The sequence below is a fragment of the Euleptes europaea genome, chromosome 12 (genome assembly GCF_029931775.1).
Source record: "Euleptes europaea isolate rEulEur1 chromosome 12, rEulEur1.hap1, whole genome shotgun sequence".
NCBI classification, from domain to species: domain Eukaryota; kingdom Metazoa; phylum Chordata; class Lepidosauria; order Squamata; family Sphaerodactylidae; genus Euleptes; species Euleptes europaea.
In genome coordinates this window covers 23650687-23670714 of record NC_079323.1, presented here as the reverse complement: position 1 = coordinate 23670714, position 20028 = coordinate 23650687, and the positions used below count along the sequence as shown (strand labels likewise).

General features: G+C 43.0%; 1 protein-coding gene across 2 annotated transcripts in view; it reads right to left on the bottom strand.

The window, feature by feature from the left end:
* The window catches only part of PAN3 (poly(A) specific ribonuclease subunit PAN3), a 62746-nt gene extending 43309 nt beyond the window's left edge, over positions 1-19437 (bottom strand). The window contains exons 1-3 of one of the 2 annotated variants that reach the window (XM_056858426.1): positions 19017-19437; positions 9504-9625; positions 3382-3448 (exon numbers count right to left, since the gene is read on the bottom strand). In XM_056858426.1, coding sequence (XP_056714404.1) covers positions 3382-3448; positions 9504-9625; positions 19017-19437 — 610 coding nt within the window. The remainder of the gene's footprint in view (positions 1-3381; positions 3449-9503; positions 9626-19016) is intronic. The other variant, XM_056858427.1, reaches the window with a different exon arrangement.
* Positions 19438-20028: the final 591 nt, after the last annotated feature.

The window sequence follows — 20028 nt, the reverse complement described above, 5'->3', positions numbered from 1 at the left end:
ATAGCCTGTTCTCATGAGTAACTCCACGTGTTGTAGCTGCTGGAAAATGTTTAGCTGTTGTAGAGTCCAAATTACAGCAGCCAATGGCAGAGTACATAACAAATTCACAGCATGTACTGAATTCAACCCAAACACACCTTTCCATGGCCAGTCAAAAGGGCCAACCACAGCCAACCCACCGTTACGAACTGAAAACTAAGGTGCAGTAAGAAACCACGCCACAGCAAAGCTGTGCATCAAAGATGAGAGATGAAACTGTAATTTAATTAGATTTTGTTCTATACACTGTTTTGGGGATCCTTCAGAAGCAAAAGGTAAGCCAAACATTAAATAATAAAACGTCTATGAAATTAATGTTAAGATTTTACAATATGCTATGCAAGAACTATTATAGCAATATAAATCCTTGAAACAGACTATCTACAAGATATTCTAGCATTCCTTTGCATCAGTGTCATGCAGCGGCAAAAAAGGCTAATGCAGTCTTGAAGTATATCAGCAGAGATGTAACATCCAAATCACAAGATGTCATAGTCCCACTGTACATCGTATTGGTCAGACTGCACCAGGAGTACTGTGTGCAGTTCTGGAGACTTCGCTTCAAAAAGGACAGCATGGAGTTGGTGCAGAAGAGAGTGGAGAGGATGATCAGGGGCCTGGAGACGAAGCCCTACAAGGAAAGGCTGAGGAATCTGAGAACGTTTAGTCTGGAGAAGTGGAGGTTGAGGGGGGGGGACTTGATTGCTCTCTTAAAGTGTTTGAAGGGCCGTCACTTAGAGGAGGGCAGGGGAGCTGTTCCTGTTGGCAGCAGAGGATAGGACTCGCAAGAATGGGTTTAAATTACGGGAGGAAAGGTACTAGGACATTTTTTTTACAGTAAGAGCAGCTCGGCAGGGCAATCAGCTGCCTAAGGAGGTGGCAAGCTCCCCCTCACAGGCAGTCTTCAAACAGTGGCTGGACAAGCGCTTGTCAGGGATGATGTAGGCTGATCCTGCATTGAACAGGGGGAGGTTGGACTAGATGGCCTGTATGGCCTCTTCCAACTCTATGATTCCATGGAATCAAAGGTGGAAGCGCAGACAGGCTGTGGGAAAAGCAACCATGTGGTTACTCCACCCATAGACAATCCAAGGAGGGGCCGGAGCTAAGTTTTGCATTTCCCCTCCTGCAGCAATTTAACAGCCCCCCCCCCCAGTTCACAGCTGAACTGCGGTATCACTTTAACCACAGCTCAGGTGTGAAGGGCAAAATGGGAAACTGCCAGGTTGCAACAGGGGACAGGTTTGTCAGCAGTTCCCTCACAACAGATGAAGGAATAAGGATGGAGCAGCACCGAGTGCTACAAGGAGAGTAATTTAATAGGTCAGCTCTTAGGGATGCAAAGACAAGCCTGAAAAATGGTACAGGTGTATATTCAAAGTACTCAGTAGCCAGGAAGCAAAATCAAAGGTTAACACATGTATATAGCAAGCCTACAAACTGTCCACCTCAAGTGGTCTGACACCTTCCACGTTCACGAGGATTCACTCAAATTCACTTATTTGCATTTTTTGTATTTATTTTAAAATTTCTATCCTGCCCAATCTCCTCAGACCTCAGGGCAGTTAGCAATGCAGCAACCAAGTTTTGCAGACACAAGGTATAACAGTAAGTTAAAAAAGGTCCCCTGTGCAAGCACCGGGTCATTCCTGACCCATAGGGTAATGTCACATCCCGACGTTTACTAGGCAGACTTTGTTTACAGGGTGGTTTGCCAGTGCCTTCCCCAGTCATCTTCCCTTTACCCCCAGCAAGCTGAGTACTCATTTGACCGACCTCGGAAGGATGGAAGGCTGAGTCAACCTTGAGCCGGCTACCTGAAACCAACTTCTGTCGGGATCGAACTCAGGTCATGAGCAGAGCTTTGACTGAAGTACTGCAGCTTACCACTCTGTGCCACGGGGCTCCTAACATCCAAGTTAACAGCATTAAAATACACTAGTTAACAGGTTTAAAAGCACTCAAGATTTAAAACACATAGTATTCTAAATGAGCACAGCCAAATCTGCTGATGCAATTTACCTTCCTCCAAATGCACTCTGGAATGACACTGTCACACATGCTTATGAAATACATGTAGTAAGTGGTGGTGCTTTTCTCACCCACTACGGCAGGCCATTCCAAAGCATTGGGCCTGCCATGGAAAAGGTCCATGATCTTGCTACAGATATATAGACAGTCTTAAACGAAGCACAGGTGATCATACAGAGAGATGGGGTTTGAAAAGTATGAGGGCCCTGGGCTATAAAGGGCTTTAACAGTAATAACCAGCCCTTTGAATTGTTCAAACAGCAGTAAATAGGCTGTCAGTGCAACTGACATGGAGTACAGTCGTGTGTTCTGATTGGCTGGACCCAGACAGTAGCTTTGCTGCTGCATTTTGTACCAATGGGAGTTTCCCATATGTCTTCAAAGGAAGCTCCATGTAGAGCTCATTACAATAGTCCAATCTGGAGGTTACATTATCTATGTTAACAGGGGATAAGGGGCCAGTTTAGGAGCTAGTTGTTAACTGAGAGAAGCCACTTCTAGCAACAGCACTAAAGTGTTTATCCATGAATCAGGCCAACCCCCCAAGTTCATAACTTGATTACCATGGAAAGCTAGTCTAGTGAATCAATACTAACCAAGCTTTCTGCCTTCCCAGCCAGAATAAACTCCATCACCTGATTTTTAAAGATGTTTCTCTGAGTATGCAAAATCAGTACACTATGTGAAATATTCAAACATTTTAAACTTCTGAGGAACAGATACAGAGCCTTTAAACAGGTTTCAACTGGCTACTTACTAGCCACCAAATTGCAATAGGATAAGTGGTCTTAAGATAATTATGTTTGGAATTTAATATGGATGGAATCAGCTGGTTCTTGTTGTCCCAATTTATCAGCAAGGATGAGATCCAAAACAACTACACCAAAGGGGCTTTCTAGCTACATTCTCCACCACCATCCCATTCAAACACCTTTTGTAATTGTGGGGACTTTCAGAAGCAACCTGTAAGCTGACATAAGAGATCTTCCATCCCTCTTCCATAATAAAGCGTCAGCAGTTCCCCAAGTGTGACCAAGTCTTTGCTTGCATCTACAGTAACTCTTTGGCTAATGAAGGCTTTTTTAAGCTTTAAAAGACATTTCTTGCTTTAAAGTATTAATAAGGACAGGCTAAATATTGCAGGAAAAAATCTATAGAAGCCACACACACCCCTTCCCCAAAAACACTAAATGAATTTAAACTTCTAATGTTCTGTGTTCCAGTTAAAGAGCTTGTTCAACTGTTTTCCCAGTAATACCAGTACGCTAAAGCTAAGTTTTAAACAGATTTTAAGAAGAAAAACCCTCTTACCATGGCCTGCATACGACTTGGCACTGTCATTGAGAAGGCTGGGGGAACTGCTGCTATTTGTCATCCTCTGCAGAAAGTGGTGGGGAAAAAACCAAAATTGCAGTCTATAAATAAAGTTATTTGGACCATTTGTAGTTTCAGCTCAACATTTAAAATGGATAAAATACTCGCTGCAAGATAGTTAACTGAAACCTTTGTTTTCTGAGGACGTAAAAATTGGAGAGTGTTCAAACAAAACACCCATTGCTGTGCCTGAATCCAGCTTCAGCAAGAGCCCCCCCCCCTTCCCACTGCTGTCATTGAGGCCAGAGGGAAGGAAGTCTCAAAAGTGGGAAGCCACTTATGTGAAATTATTTAATCATCAGAATCAAACAATACAAAACAAAGTTACAGCTGCCTGACTGGCATTCATTCAACAGTTATATCCTGCCTTTCTGCCCAATCAAGGCCACTAAGGCAGCTAACAGTTAGAACAAACATAATAAAAACAGTTACAATAAGGGTTTATAAGCGTATATACAGTTACAGTTAAAAACAGTTACAATAAGCGTATATAAAATCCAAGAGAGCAAATTGAAACACAAGGCAGGAAGGAGAAATCACTGAGAGAATGTCATGCAAAACAAACAAGTCTTCATCTGCTAGCAGAAGACAGTGATAGAAGCTGGCAGACTAATATCCCTGCAGAGTGCCATGACCAAGAAGGCCCTCTCTCGGGTTGCCACTCTTCTAGCTTTAAAAATCAGGGGGATCTGAAGCAGGACCTCAGAAGATGCCTGTAGTGGTCTGGTAGGTTCATACACGAGTAGATACTCCTTAAAATATGCTGGTCTCAAACTGTATGGGACTTTAAAGGTCAATACCAGCAACTTGAACTGGGCCAGGAAGCAAACTGGAAGCCAGTGTAGATGGCCTAAAACTGGAGGGCAGGGTCCCTATGACCCACTCCAGTCAGCAACCAGGCTGAAGCATTCTGACTAATTGCAAGCTCTGAAGACTTTTTAAGGACTGCCTCACATAGAGCACATCGCAGTAATCTAATCAAGGTGTTACCAGAGCACCCACCAGGGTGGCCAGATCTTTTCAGCCCAGGAAAGGCTGCAGGTGGTAAAAGGCACCCCAAGATACCACCACCACCACTTCCTTATTCTGCTTGTCCAGCAGCAGGCCCAGGTCCAGCAACATCCCAAAGCTGCTCCTGAAAGGGGGTGCAACCTCATCCAGAATAGTAGGTACCTCAAATCCTGAGTCACTCCTGCCTACCATCTCGATGGGATTAAGCTGACCACTTTAATTTTGCATATTTAAAAAATGAAGAAGCCGTGATACGAACTTTTTGACAGCCTCAAAATTCTGTTTTTTTTAATTAATGCTTTAAATTCATGAACAATAAAAAGTCAATGCTATACAAAATATCTGATCCCATCTTAAGAACTGGAAAATCATTTTTTCAGTATAACAGTAGCCATAAAGAGGTAAAAATGAAAAGCAAAATATACAAGGAAAAACTCAAAAACCTTTATAGAAAACAGATTGTCTGCTCTTTTTAAAATTAGGATTTATAACACGTTCTGAAAGTCAAACTCTTCCACAAATGTAAGTGCTCACCACAAGATGGAACATACTGACAGAACTAGATCAGGAAAAAACCCTACAATCCTTCCACCCTTTATTACATCTACTCAGGGGACACTCAGTTGCATGTTGATCCTTCTGAATTTCTTTGATTCAGTATACAGCACACTGTTGCTATGGATCCAAATATGTCATAATGGCTTATTGAAATTTTAGCCTAAACACAATAAAACGTGGACAAATGGTCACCATCCAGGCCCTACAGGCAAAGCAGCATCAAATCCTCCATCATATGCAGGCATCTTTCCTCTTTCTCATATAATTAACTTTCCTAAAGGGCTCTGAAAAATGTGTCAATTCTGTCCACTATTTATTAAACCAGGAAACAAAGGGTTCTCCCTCCTGCGACTGTACATGAGCACGAAGCACACCATCTCAGTGTTCTGTTCTTTTCCTTTTTTTAAAGAAACACACGTTTTTAGCTCTTTGGCCCAGGTAACAGTCTAGGAAGCATGATGGAAATGCTTGTAGAATCCAGAAGAAAAAGATGACAACAGGATGTTGAGGATGTTAATGTGACAATTACCTATTTTTCACAGACTTTGAACAACTCTTTTACACACCTTTTGGTACACCCAACAGGCCTTGCCATTCTCTTTCAAATGTCTTTACTAGAAATGTGACTGCTCTGAGCTTAGCCTTCTAACCACTGCATCCTAGTTTCACCAGAGAAGACTCAAATTGTTCTTTGGCTCTGGAAGGGTTGCTTGTTTTGAAAGACCACCACATTTAAACACAGCTATTGGTTCAAGGACCAAAACAAGGTAGCGCGTTTTACATTATGGTTAGTTTCCTACGTACAGCAACTCCATGGATCTTTCTGACATGGTTGGTTGTGTTTTTTCTCTAATCTGCCTTTTCCCAGGGATTGAATTCTGTTTTCTCATCATCATTGTGATTTGTTTTCATGTGGCTGTTTATACCCCAATGCCCTTACATATTGCTTCTTTAAGTTTCTGCTATGGTTTTATCAATGAAAAGGAAGAAACATCAACCAGTGCCCACTAAAACTCTTCCTTTTCTATTCTGTCCTCTGTACTTCACAATGAGCTGCAATTCACCAAGAACAAAGAATCAGTTAAGACACTATCTTTTGAACTTCTGGGTTTAGTGGACCAAACTCCAATGCTGCGTGGACCTGATGCTTTCATCACAGTGCTATGGGACAAACCGAAACTGTGAAAATCTCAACACGCATGTGGGAAAGTATTTATACAACTTTGCCACATGAAAAATGAGCAGATCCACAGAACATCACGAATGTGCAAAGTCCGTCTATGAAAGGAATTAAACGACAACAATTATCTAAGGGCTGGTGGTGAGTAAAATGATAAAATCAGAGAACGTATTAAACAGGAAGAACATGACAACACTTTACAATATTTAATAGAAGTCAAAGAGGATGGACTACAATGATGTACCCATCTATCATATTAACCTAAGAAGAGGGGAAGATTAGATACATAACAGGAAAAATCTTTCCAGGAGCCATATTTTGAGCAAAAGGGCAAACATTTTCTCTACCTATTAATTCCTACAGGAGAAAATCTATTAGCTTAACTGCAACAACAAAGACTTTAACACAGTCCACTACTCATTAGGCAACTCCTGTTTCTCAAGCACTCAAAAAACAAAAGCAAAGAGCTTAGTGGGGGGCATGCAAAAAGCTGGGCCTGGGACTAGAGCCTTACTGCCATCTACCCATCTCTCATCCTGAGCATGGAGTTTGCAGCTGAGAAGCATGACAAGATGGAGTCTGTAGCTCTTCCACTGCTACCATGCACACTGAGCTCAGTAAATGCTATTACATTCCCTGCCAGGTAGTGTCCCTAAGTATGGATCTTCCTATTTGGCAAATAATTTCTCTTTAAAGGGAAATCTAGCAAATTGTCGCATTTAATACTACCAACACTGTTTTTCTGCACCATGGGGGATATATATCATACACCCCATTTTTGACATGGCTTCATTTTAGAACACACAGAACTCCACCTCATCTCTTAGAACCTATGAGCAGAACAGCAGGATCAGACCAAAGGTCCATCTAGTCTGGCACATCATGTCTGATACTTTTTTGCTCCATTTCTAACTTCTGTAATCCTAGTCCTATTGCACTGCTTATTAGCTGTCTCATACTATTTGATTACACCGTGTTACATCGTGCAATCCACCTCAGTGAGAAAGGCAGATTATATCCCATTCCATTCCATTTATTTACTAGCTCCTTTGACCAAAGATCTTGAGCTTAACCATAACAATAATACATAATACAACAACACATAACCAATTTACAACACCCAACGTATACTTAAGGTTAAAACACAGTAGAAACAATTACTAAACATAGCATCACTAATACCATAACAATATATTCCCCCTGAACCAGTCTCATTGAAATCACAAAATCTGTTTCAACATTCAACTCGTAGTTTACGTGCTTGTTTTGTTTTGACGTTTGAGCGACATCACCTCCGCCAAAAATCTTGCAACAGAACTAGTGATATCAGGATGAATATCTCCCATTATGTGGGATATCACCCAGGACTCCAAGGGAAGTTTGTATTTAGACAATATTGGGGTGATCCAACGCAACCGAGGAGCTGACCAGTGCTGACAAAACAATAAGAGATGGTGTAAAAAAGGCAGATTATAAAATATATCAACTCCAATGAAAAGCTCTGCACTTTAGTTTTTCAGCCTTTACTGCAATCCTTTCCTCCCTACCCCACGTTTGTATGTTGCTTAGCACATCCTGGTCCAAGACATTTTTTTTAATCTGAAAATGCAAGGGCCTGAGCCTATGACAGTCAATGTGGAAAATACATGCTCGGCAAGACTCGGGACATGTTCATTCAAGCAAATATGAAAGGCAGGGGAAAAGACATCAGAAAATTAACCTTACCTATTTCTATTCTACTGATAGGGTGTAGTATCCAAAGACTTACTTGAGGCATGTCCAGCAAGAATTCCACATATTTTTCTTGAACACATGCCCCCTCCGTTCCATGCCACATCTAACTGCTTTTGATAATCTCTCTGCCTTTTATACATATCCCTACATGCCTACAATCTCAACATCTGAAAAAGTTAGAGCAGTTCCTCAGTGGAACAGGCTTCCTTAGGAGGTGGTAAGCTCTCCTTCTCTGGAGGTTTTTAAGAAGAGGCTAGATGACTATCTGTCAGCTATGCTGATTCTATGACCTTAGGCAGATCATGAGAGGGAAGGCATCTTGGCCATCTTCTGGGCATGAAGTATGGGTCACTGGGGCTGTGGGGGGGAGGTAGTTCGTAATTTCCTGCATTGTGCAGGGGGTTGGACTATATGACCCTGGTGGTCCCTTCCAACTCTATGATTCTATGAAAGAGCTGCTTTTCAAGAACCAGAAGTCAAAAGATCTGCCAGACATACAACACTCTTCACATGACTCTCTGGAGTTCAGAGACTATTCACAATTAGTGCATAATCATATAACACTGGAAGAAGGCTGCTGGAGGGGAAAAGTTAGCCACTCATTGAAACTACAGACATAAACGAGAATAAAACTGTTTTCTGAGGAATTAATAGCACATACAACTGAGAAAGGTCCTAAATGATCAGTACTTTTAGGCACACAGATACAAAAGCTACCATTTTAAATTGTCCAGAATACAACTGACAAGCACTGACTGCTTACACTACTTTAACTATGCCAAGAGCACTTACACTGGGACTGAACATCAGCCACACTAGGCAGGAGAAGCATGATAATGAAGTCATTTTTCAAGTCTTGGCTTTATTTAACAATACAGTTGTAATGGAACAACCTTGACAGAATTCAGTCTGCGCACAGGTAGAGGACAACTTAAGGATAAAATACTCAAAACACCAATTATTTACTCTCATGTAACCTTAACACAACGCAGGAGAGAACAAGCACCCACAAAAGGACACAGTAACAAGCCAATCAGTATCAAGTCTGCCCCTGAGATTAGATAGATATACCACATTTACTCAAAAGGGAGAAGGTCCTGAGCATTAGACAACCCCCTCCCAAAAAAAACAGCTTCTCCCCTAACCTTCTTAATTCTCTCAACGTGTCACTGCATGCGGAACACAGACAACTATAGTTGCAGATTCCATGTTCATACAAACATGGGATCTGCTGATGCAGTCACAGCTTTGTGTGCAAAGTGTGTCTATAGGGGGCGATGATAGTAGGTAACTAAATATGTAAGCCCAACAGCTGCTCCCAGTCTCACCATCTGTAGAGACTGGCAAGGAGAAGAAGCATCTGAACCGGATGACATAGCCCCACTTCCTACTGCATTGATTCCAGTATTGGTAGGAAGAATTAATTTGCTGCTGATCCATTGTAAACTAGTTGACAAGTCCAATTAGATCCTGAATTACAAGAAAAAAATTAAAAATAAGCTATTTTGCTGCAGAAATATTTGTAATTCTCAATGCACTTCAAGCTAGCTGCAAAGTGTACCAAAGGAAGAATTACCTGCATCATAGGATACTTTGCTTCTGCAGGACTTCCAAATCCATTAACACCAATGAAACTGGTACTGAAGTAGGAGTCTGTAAGACTAGCTTCAGCTAGAGCACTTCCATCTATTCCTGGAACTGAAAAGAAAATGGAAAACTTACTTTAGATGATACCAGCATTGCAGGCACTTAAGAACATAAGTTAAAACTGTGTACTTTAAACACACACCACCTGTAACCAAGTGAAGAATTGCTATAAGCAAATACGTAACAATGATGGTTATCAGCCTCACCATTTGGCACTCACTTTCAGCAAGCTGCAACTGAACTAGGCAGGACCTGTGGCAAACTATACCTACTCAACAGTGCTGTATTTTTTTTAGCATAGGGTCAAACATACACATGTCTTTTTTCATTCTCTAACCAAGATTAAAAAGCTGGTAGCCCATTATTAAGAGCCCCGTGGCGCAGAGTGGTAAGCTGCAGTAATGCAGTCAAAAGCTCTGCTCACAACCGGAGTTCGATACCAATGGGAGTCAGTTTCAGGTAGCGGGCTCAAGGTTGACTCAGCCTTCCATCCTTCTGAGGTCGGTAAAATGAATACCCAGCTTGCTGGGGATAAAGTGTAGATGACTGTGGAAGGCACTGGCAAACCACCCCATAAACATAGTCTGCCTAGTAAATGTCGGGATGTGGCATCACCCCATGGGTCAGGAATGACCCAGTGCTTGCACAGGAGATTACCTTTACCTAGCCCATTATTCCGGGAGGGAAGAGCAGACTGCACATACTGGTTGCCTCTCCAGCTGTATGTAGCTGGCTCTACAACCAGAATAGACAAAGCTGGTGACCAGGGCTAGTAAGAATAACTCAGCAGGTGATGCAAAAGGCGAGCAAGCATGCACTGAGAGTTATTTTACAAGCTGATAATTTTCTGTGCACTAAGTGAAATTTTTCTGAAATGTTATTAAGGAGATCCAATAGTAATATATTTCCCCACCCTATACTGGTAAGAATTTTTCTTTTTACTCTACTAGTACTGAAGACAGAAGGCACAGAAAAGGTAAGATGGAGGGAGGGGCTCCAAACACCTGACACTGATTTACTTGCTGAAGCATATGGATTTAGAAAGAGCCACTGTTGATGAAAGAGATGGAGCTTGTACCAGGTATAGGGAGAGCATAGAAGACAGACAGAGAGAGGCTGTTAAGACTTTATCCCTGCCTCACTCACCTGTAGGGGTTCATACCCCAGGTAAGGAGAATGCAGGTTTAACTCCATAACCTTTGAGTTCAGCCATTAATTTCTAAACATGATGATGGTAGCAAAGGACATAATGCGTGAACTAAAGACCCACTCCCAGTCTCATCTGCTATAGAGATCAATGGTGAAGTCTCTAAACAGATGTAAAGGGGATTTAATAGTTAAAAACATCATATAAGTGAAGTACATCAATGTCTGGTTTTTAAAAAAACCAGCTGTAAAATGCCCCTTTTATCAGAACTGTTGCTATTCACAGAAGATGCAAAAGTAGACAATGTGTGAGGGTAAAAGTTGCTCTGCTCAACATGAATGCGTACTGGATATTTGTGTTGGATTGTCAAAAAGGTAATGTAATGTGTAGTACACTATAGGCTACAAGTTAAGATGAAGGGGGGAATGAATTAAGCTTTGTTACTATCAGTGCTTGAAATCTCCATTTATATACAGGATAGACAAATTTGTTTTTTAGTTTAGTTGAAAGAGTGCTGATTATGTGGAGCTTACGGCTGACCTATTTCTGTTTCAGAAACCTCAACCATATGCTTGTCTCAAGAGCATGGTGCGTTGCTCAGTATTTCAGTCAAGAACGTTGCATATTATGACTTTAAGTGCTAATATTATTACTGTAACCAAAGAAGTCTCCGATACCCCTTCTACTACCAAATTCATAGCCAGTTTTAGAGAAAGATTGTCAGTTATTGTTTTCATTTGCCTTTAATTACAACTGCATAAAATATTTGTCAATAGTAACTTCTAGAGTATAGTCAAAAGTATGAACAACAACAAATAATCTCCAAAGATGTTGAATGTTTGCATGTATGTCACTATGTTTTGAAAACCTGGAGAATCTAATATGTTTACAGAGACAGACATCAACTGCATTTCAAGTAGCTCCTGATTAGCTCAGTGACAGAACAAAGATTTTTCTACCGCCTGTGTGTGTGTTTTGCTGGTTTTTTGCCGTTAAGTCACAGCTTACTTATGGCGACCCCGTAGGGATTTTAAGGCAAGGGACGCTCAGAAGTGGTTTGCCATTGCTTGCCTCTGTGTCACAACCCTGGTATTCCTTGGAGGACTCCAATCCAAATACTAGCCAGGGTCAGAGCTGAGAGTTCGTGACTGGCCCACGGTCACCCAACAAGCTTCCATGGACGAGTGGGAATTTGAACCTGGGTTTCCCAGGTCTAGTCCAACACCTTAACCACTACACCACGCTGGCTCTCTTGGTATATTGTTGGGGGAATATAATTGCAGCATCGTGGACAGCCAGAAGTGGCAGTTATTAAGAGGGCAAAAATGCCAGGTGGCATATATTAAACATTACATCTATACATGCAGGGGAAAGTATCTAAAAACTAAGGGAAAAGTAGTCACTTCCTCTGTGGTACTTAATGCCCAAATAAAACATGGGGATCCATGTTTTTTGTTTGTTTGTTTTTTAAAAAACAACTCTATGTGCATCTTTACCCCTTTCAAGCTTGTTCTCAGAAAATGTTACTTGTACTGTTGGTACAACCTCTTTTTTAGCATGATGTCTGAGTCATGACCCACCACCTACAGACAGGTAACATCTTCTTTCAAGGTCCCCAACGTTGTTAGGGTTCTTGGGAGTGTTTTGTCAAAGTTTTAGAACAAACAGAATTACAGTGAAGGATATAAGAGAAAACATTTTCTAGTAATATTAGTAGGGGAAACAAGATTTATAAGCCTCATTAAGTATGAGTAATGCTTCTATTTACTTATATAAAACATTCATAAGCCCATTTACCTTTCAGGGAACTAGGACCCAAAGGTGAGAATTACCATTCCAAAGGACCCAAGTACCTCACATGAACACCACTACTCAATAAGTCTAGGAATTTTCCAAGATAAAGATGAGGTGCAAACCACCACCACCACCCCAAAAAAAACCCCTCAGGGAATGTAAATTCAACAATCTCTAAAAATCTATATTCACCATCTCACAGGTAGGTGTGCATTTAGCTTTGGAAAACAAAGAGCAATAAGACTGCACTAGATGTCATGGTACAGAGTCATCTATGCCATATCACTACACTTCCATTAATTTCCTGCAAAGAAATTTTGCAGCCAAGTTACAGTCATTCCCAATATCAGAATTCTAGGTAGAATATGCCAACAATATGAGAACAGATTGATTTAATATAGTGTTCCATATCTTATCAGACAGAGAGAGCCACAGTATGTTTAAAGTCAACTGCACATAACAGTCACATCTGTGTTCTTTTAACTCCTTTTCTAGTGGCACTGGAACACCCATAAGCTGGACTGACCCAGATACCCAGTCATGCAGTATGATTTTTTACTCTACTTTTTTCTGTGCTTTACCCAGTCAAGCAAGTAGTATTTTTACAGGTGCAATCCCTATCTTTTTCACCAAGACTTCAAACCACCTTGTTTACCTATTTCTCAAAAAAAGAAAATGCAGTTTTTACCCTCTCCCTAACTAAAACTATATTCAGTAACCTTCCAAGTTCTCCTCTCTTTCCAAAGAAGGCTATCTCATCTAACTAACTGGTCTCAATCTTTTCTTAGTTCCCAACACAGAACACTCGCCATACCCAAACCCAGTGGTTAATGCAGATAAAAATATTACTACCACTTTCAACTCTATCGTTTTCAGCTTATCCTCCCCTCCACAACACAGACAAGCTCCATTTCTTGCCTTAGAACACTGCCTTTTCCCCCTCAGAAGGCACATCCTCATATACATTCCAGTTACAGCACCACCATTTTGAAAAACCACTGGACAGCATTATATTACCCTTTACTCTAAAACCATATTAATTAATGTAAGTTAAATTTATCGCATATCTTTCCATCATCTTCATACTATTTTAGAAAGATCCCTTTCTTGATAGTATTTTTGTTATGTACAACGAATAGAATCAATCATACTTAGCACACTAGAATTATACACCAAGGTTACAATGTGCCACAGATAGGATGTGGTATAGTTCCACCATCACAACATGCTTACAAACGCACTAGATGCATTCAACACTTACTAAATAGAATCTGGTATTCATCATAGATGTAAGGTCATACGCTCACCTAAAAACAATGAAATTTAGTACTATATATTTAAAATGTGCTTAATTTATATTCAGTTGAATTGTGCTTTTTTCATTTCACAAAACTCAAAAATACATGCAATCTAAGTACTAAACTGTCCAGTAGGAACCAAATATTACACCTTCTGGACTGTCAAGAGAAATGGTCACCTCTGTATCAATCAATCTGACAGTTTATAAACATCAGCGAGTTGGCCATGTCATACATTTAAAGCAATAACCGGTTTCCTAATGTGTCATCCAAATGATAAAGAATAACACAGGAGAGTTCCCTGTCAAATGATTACAAATCTTCGGCTGTTCCCAAGATAAGATGAAAATCTTGAAATCACATATTTGCATTTCAGTGATCTGACTTAACTGCTCTCGGTGACGTCAGATGGGAGAGGGGAATCTTATTCCTCTTTGAGAATCATCTTTTGGATCACCTTCTTGATTGGCTTATGCTGGTCAGGGCCCGTGGTCCAATTTCCTATAAAGTCAGCCTATAACCAATTGGCACAAATTTTTCCCAAGCATTGCCCAATAACACCATCAGGCCAATAATGGGCCAGGGACCATCTTGCTGCATCTCCTATCTGCTGATTTGCTACTTATGCTGATTTGAATATGTTGTAACCTGCTTGCCTTCACATATGTAAGTGAATGTTAGGAAGCTAGATTCTTTTATTTTATTGCATCTGCTTGTCCTTTTGCCTTATGCTTAAGCCTGAACCTTTTCTTTAATCTTTTCAATAAAGCTGTTGCTTTTATTGGTGTATTCTATTGCATGTGTGAGAGTCCAAACCCAGTTTTGGTCCAACTGCCAGAAGAAGAAGAGTTGGTTTTTATATGCTGACTTTCTCTACCGCTCAAGGAAGAATCAAACCGGCTTACAATCACTTTCCCTTCCCCTGCCCATAAAAGACACCCTTTGAGGTAGGTGAGGCTGAGAGAGCTCTAAGAGAGCTGTGACTAGCCCAAGGTCCTCCAGCTGGCTTCAACCCGGTTCACCAGATTAGAGTCCACAGCTCCAAACCACCACTCTTAACCACTACACCATGCTGCCTCTCAGGAGATTTATTACAAGGTCTCAGGTTTGAGGACAGGGGAATCAAATCATCCTTGCAAGGACATGGTGGGTCAGAAACCCCTGTCTTTGACATGGACAACGATTTGAAATACATTACAAAAGATTAAGTCTCAGTGAGAATTCTTAAAAAGTAATTCATGTTCAACTTGCAAATTGAACCAAGGTACTGCACAACTGATTATTCCAGAACTTTCAATGCCTACTTATTATTGTAAAAATTAAATCAGCCTTCATGAGCCTAACGCACAAGCAAATCAGAATCACTACAGAGAAAATCAGCATTCTCGGTTGCAGATCTTTTTAAAAAATCCAGTTAATTTCTCTTAGTAACAACTGTGCTATTGTTAGGCCAGGCACAACAGACACACAAATCTACAATGAGTCTTGTAAGGCCACCTTTCGATAGATCAAACCATTGTAATTATAAGAGAAACATTAATTTCAATTCCAGTCCTTAATAATTTTGTCCTGCATTGTAGGTGCAATTCTTTACTTGAGTACCAAAGGAGACCTTTCAGTGTTAAGACTTTATAAGCACAAAGCTCAGACATTCAGCTTTAGCAGTTCTTTTTCTTTTTTAAAGGGGGGGGGGAAACCTGACCAGCACATCTTAGAGGTGGCATTCTTTTGGTTTCTGTAACAATTTAGGAGTGCCTAAATAGGCATCAGCTGCTCACAGCTGGTTTGACCGCAGGCCTGCAAAAAGGGGATCTTATTGGCTGAGAGGGTAGTAATACTGTGGCTATCAGAACCAATCAGATTTCCTTTTAGAAAAGCAAGATGACTCAGAGTCTCTGAGAAAGCCAAGTAAAAAGCAGAATCTACTACCGCTGTAAATTTTGTAGGAGTTTTAAGAATGCATGTGATGGATAGCCATTCTTTTCACCAAAAATTAACATTCCATCAAAAAATTAGATGTGGCACATGATGCATGGCAGCACATACATCCCATAGTTGGAATGTATTCTCATGGTTTTCCAATCTACATAAAACAACCTTTCCTTCAATGCCCAAGGGTCTGATTGAAAAGGCTGTATGACTATTCTACTGGCCATCTCCCATTACATTTGCATTGTATTAAAGAGTAATAGACGGCAAGCATTCATGCTTCTCCAGTTTTAATCTCAGAAAGGTAAACTGAATGGCGAAATGTTAACATGCGATTCATTTTTCTTTTGAAGTTATAATGCTTTCTGCAAAGCTCATGTCACTAATTAAGAGGAGCACCACTGTTGCATCCAATTTCAGCAAATCGCTTTGAAGATGTTTCATAAGAATTACAAACTAGAAACAACACAAATACCTAACAATGAAAAATGTAGACAAGTCCACAATGCTCTAGCTTTGGATACCCTGCACTGAGCTGGTTGGACTAGGCAACCAATAAGGCCCCTTTGAACTCTGGGGCTGTAACAGTGTAATCTTCTGCAGAATTACTCTGGTATAAGCCCACTGAAATCAATGGACTTAGACAGCAGTAACTCTGCACAGGGCAGCATTGTAAGTGATATAAAGTGGTATAGCATACTGGAGAATGGCATAATACACATGACTACTTTTTCCACAACACAGTGACTTTCTGTAATCACCTCAAGGCAAAGATCCATGTGTATTACAAGCTTACAAAGGACTTCAACAATAGTGTAGCTGTGGTACTATACTATGCACAGCAAAGCTCAGTGTGTTTTCTTTGGATGGAAGGGGAGAGAGAACACAAACTGTATTGGTTTATAAATAAATTTAATGCTGACTTCTAGGCGGATCTCGACTGCACAATGGGGATATTATCCAAGTGAAGCTATCCTCATGGTTGTTGTTTTTTTTTAATTGCAAGTATTCAAATGTTATGAGATGTTCACAATTTAGCTAATTACACTTGTAGATTTTACACTACTCAGTTAAGAGAAGACAGAAGAAGAATAAGAGTTGGTTTTTTATATGTCGACTTTCTCTGCCACTTAAGGAAGAATCAAATCGGTTTACAATCACCTTCCGTTCCCCACAACAAACACCCCATGAGGTAAGGGGGGCTGAGAGAGTTCAGAGAGACTAGCCCAAGGACCTCCTCAAAGTGGGGAACTAAACCCGTTTCTCCAGATTAGAGTCCACCACTCTTAACCACTGCTCTTAACCACTACACCATGCGGGCTCTCAAGAAAAGTATTCTGCAGATGAACAACCATTTTCCCACAGATTCTCCTCCAGACCATTTCACCTTGTACATCTTACTAAAGGAGAAAAGTGGCTTTATAATAGCCCTTCTTCTTGCATAATCTGCATGGGAGAATTATATTAACATAGGCTATTTCACATTTGTTCGCCAGGGCTTTTGAGGGGGTTTGAATGGGATACATCGTTTAAGGGGTGAGGAAGAAATGCGGGGCTTGTTATTTTCTGGTTTTAAATGAAAATGATTTTAACCATTACCATAGGCTGCCTTGAACCAGGAGGAAAGATGGAGTATAAATGTTTAAATGTTGGGGAAAGTCATGTTCTAGGGTACCTTGTTTTGAAACATCTGTGCCTTTTCTGTTTTATGACACATATAGTCTCTAAGAGCTATAGCTAAAAACCCAATACACACACACCTATCTTCACCCAAAAGCCTCTACCCCATCACCCTACCATTTCCCCTACCCTAAACCCCAATCAGAGCCCTGACCTGGATGGCCCAGGCTAGCTAGCCTGATTTTGTCAGATCTCAGAAGCTAAGCAGGGTCAGCCCTGGTTGGTATTTGGATGGGAGACCACCAAGGAAGTCCAGGGTTGCTGTGCAGAGGAAGGCACTGGCAAACCACCTCTGTTCATCTCCTGCTATGAAAACCCCATAAGGGGTCGCCATGAGTCGGGTGCGACTTGATGGCACTTTACACACACACACACCTATGTAAGTGCTAGAGACTTACTTTTCTTGGCTGGGGTGGGCAGGGGTTTGAACTTTTAGGGGATATCTCTGAGAGTTTCAGATCCATGCTATCTTCTGCTCCCCTCACAGCCACCCCATGTCTATGGCTCTTTTGACAGCCATGTTCACTATGAGGGTTGCCAACTGATTTCCTGGCAGGTTTTTTGCATTTTTAACAGCACTGTGGCAAACAGAAATTCAAGAGGTAACGACTTTTCCATCACTGCATTTACATGCTGGGGATGCTGATGTTTTTTGCTCTGTCGCTATTCTTCTGTATGCACAAAACCTTTGCTGGGTTAGTATTTGGATGGGAGACCCCCAAGGAAGGCCAGGGTTGCTGCGCAGAGGAAGGCACTGGCAAACCACCTCTGTTCGTCTCTTGCCATGAAAACCCCATAAGGGGTCGCCATGGGTCGGCTGCGACTTGAAGGCACTTTGCACACGCACAAACCCCAATCAAGTCAACCTCCTGACTCCACAGCCATTAGGGGCCGAAGGCCATTTATTCATGGAAGGTTTTGCATTGGATTTGCCACTCTTTAGACGCATTTTCCCCCCCATCCATATTCTCGAAACTCAACCATAAGCCGCCATGCAGAGTTTTGAGAATTCAGGTGGGGAAAATGTGCATCTAGAGCACTGGTTCCCAACTGGGGGTCCGTGGATCCCCAGGGGTCCGCGAGAACTAAATTAAGGTCCGCGAAACAAAGTTATAAACCCATAATAAATTAATATTTTCAATTAAAAGTTCTCTATTATAAATATATATATATATATTCAAATATTATTCTAAGTTTAATGTTGAACTAACAGTTCTGATTAAAGTTTATTTTCAAATTCCCGGAATTTTTACTTTGAACCTTGGGGTCCCTGCACCGAACAAAAAAGTCCTAGTGGTCCCTGGTCAAAAAAAGGTTGGGAACCACTGATCCAGAGTGACAAATCCAATGCAAAACCTTCCATGAATAAATGGCCGAAGATGGGAGGGGAGAAAAAACAGCACAATGAACCCCCCCCCCCCCTTTGCAACACCTCCAGCAACCCGGGCTGCAGCTCCTCTCCCAAAACGGGAACGGGCCTCCTCCCCCCAGAGGCCAGCAGCCTTGCTCCGGAGCCTCCCCCCTCGGGGCAGAGGGCCGCCCACCGCAACGGCAGGCCGAAGCCGCCACCCCCCCGGGCCTCGCCCACACTCACTGGCCAGCCGGGGTCCGTCCATCCCCGCTCCGCCGCCTCCCGCCACCAACTCGGGCGGCTTCTTCGGCACCGGCGCCACCGCCCCGGGCCCCGGGTAGCCGCCGCCGCCGCCATGCCCCGGCGAGGCGGCGACGGGAGGCGCGGCAGGGCCCGGCGGGAGCCCGAGCGGAAGCCCGCCGAGGGCTCCCGGGGGCGGCGGGGGCGGCGGCTGCGGCGGGGGGCCCGGGCAGGCGGCGGAGGAGGCGCCGCCGGGCTCCTCGTGGAGGAACTGGCACTCCTCGCCGTAGAAGCACGTCTTGTCCTTGGCGTAGTAGCGGCAGAACTTGAGCTTCACCCCGCCGCCCACGGGGGGGGCCGCCGCCGCCGCCGGGACCCCCGGCCCCACCACCGGGGAGGCGCAGGGCAGCCCGCCGCTGTTCATGGCCGCGAGAGCGAGGCCGCCTCAGGAGGCACCGCCGCCGCCGCCGGCCGCCGCACCATGGGGGAGGCGAGGCGGGGAGCGGGAGCAGCCGCGGTGACAGCCTCAGGGCCGCCGGCGGGGCGGGGGAGGGGGGGAGGCCGAGTGAGCCCGCCGAGGAAGACGGGGCGGGAGGGGGAGGAGGAGGAGGGAAGCCTCGGCCAGGCTGCTCAGTGGTCCCGGCGGCGGCCGCGGCGGCGGGGTTGTTTATTCCATTGGCCTCTTCCTGAGCTGCCGCCTCAGCGCGCCTGCGCGAGAGAGGGGCCCGCTGGGTAATCCGGGCCTGGAGCTGCAGGCCCGGCCCGGCCCTGGCGGAGCCCGGTCGCCGCGTCCCGCATTGCCGACTCTGGCTTTGACCTGGGTTGGTCAGGCGTGGTTCGTACTCGCCGGCGGGCTGGCGGAAGGCCGTCTCTCTTCTTTCTTTTCTTTTCTTTTTTTCCCTGCTTTCGGTGGGTGTGCTTTTGTGGAGGCTCCTTCTAAAAACGGGGCGTTCGGCCTGCCGCTACGCAATTCGTGATTCAATTGTGGAACTCCCTGCCTCGGGATGAGGGGATG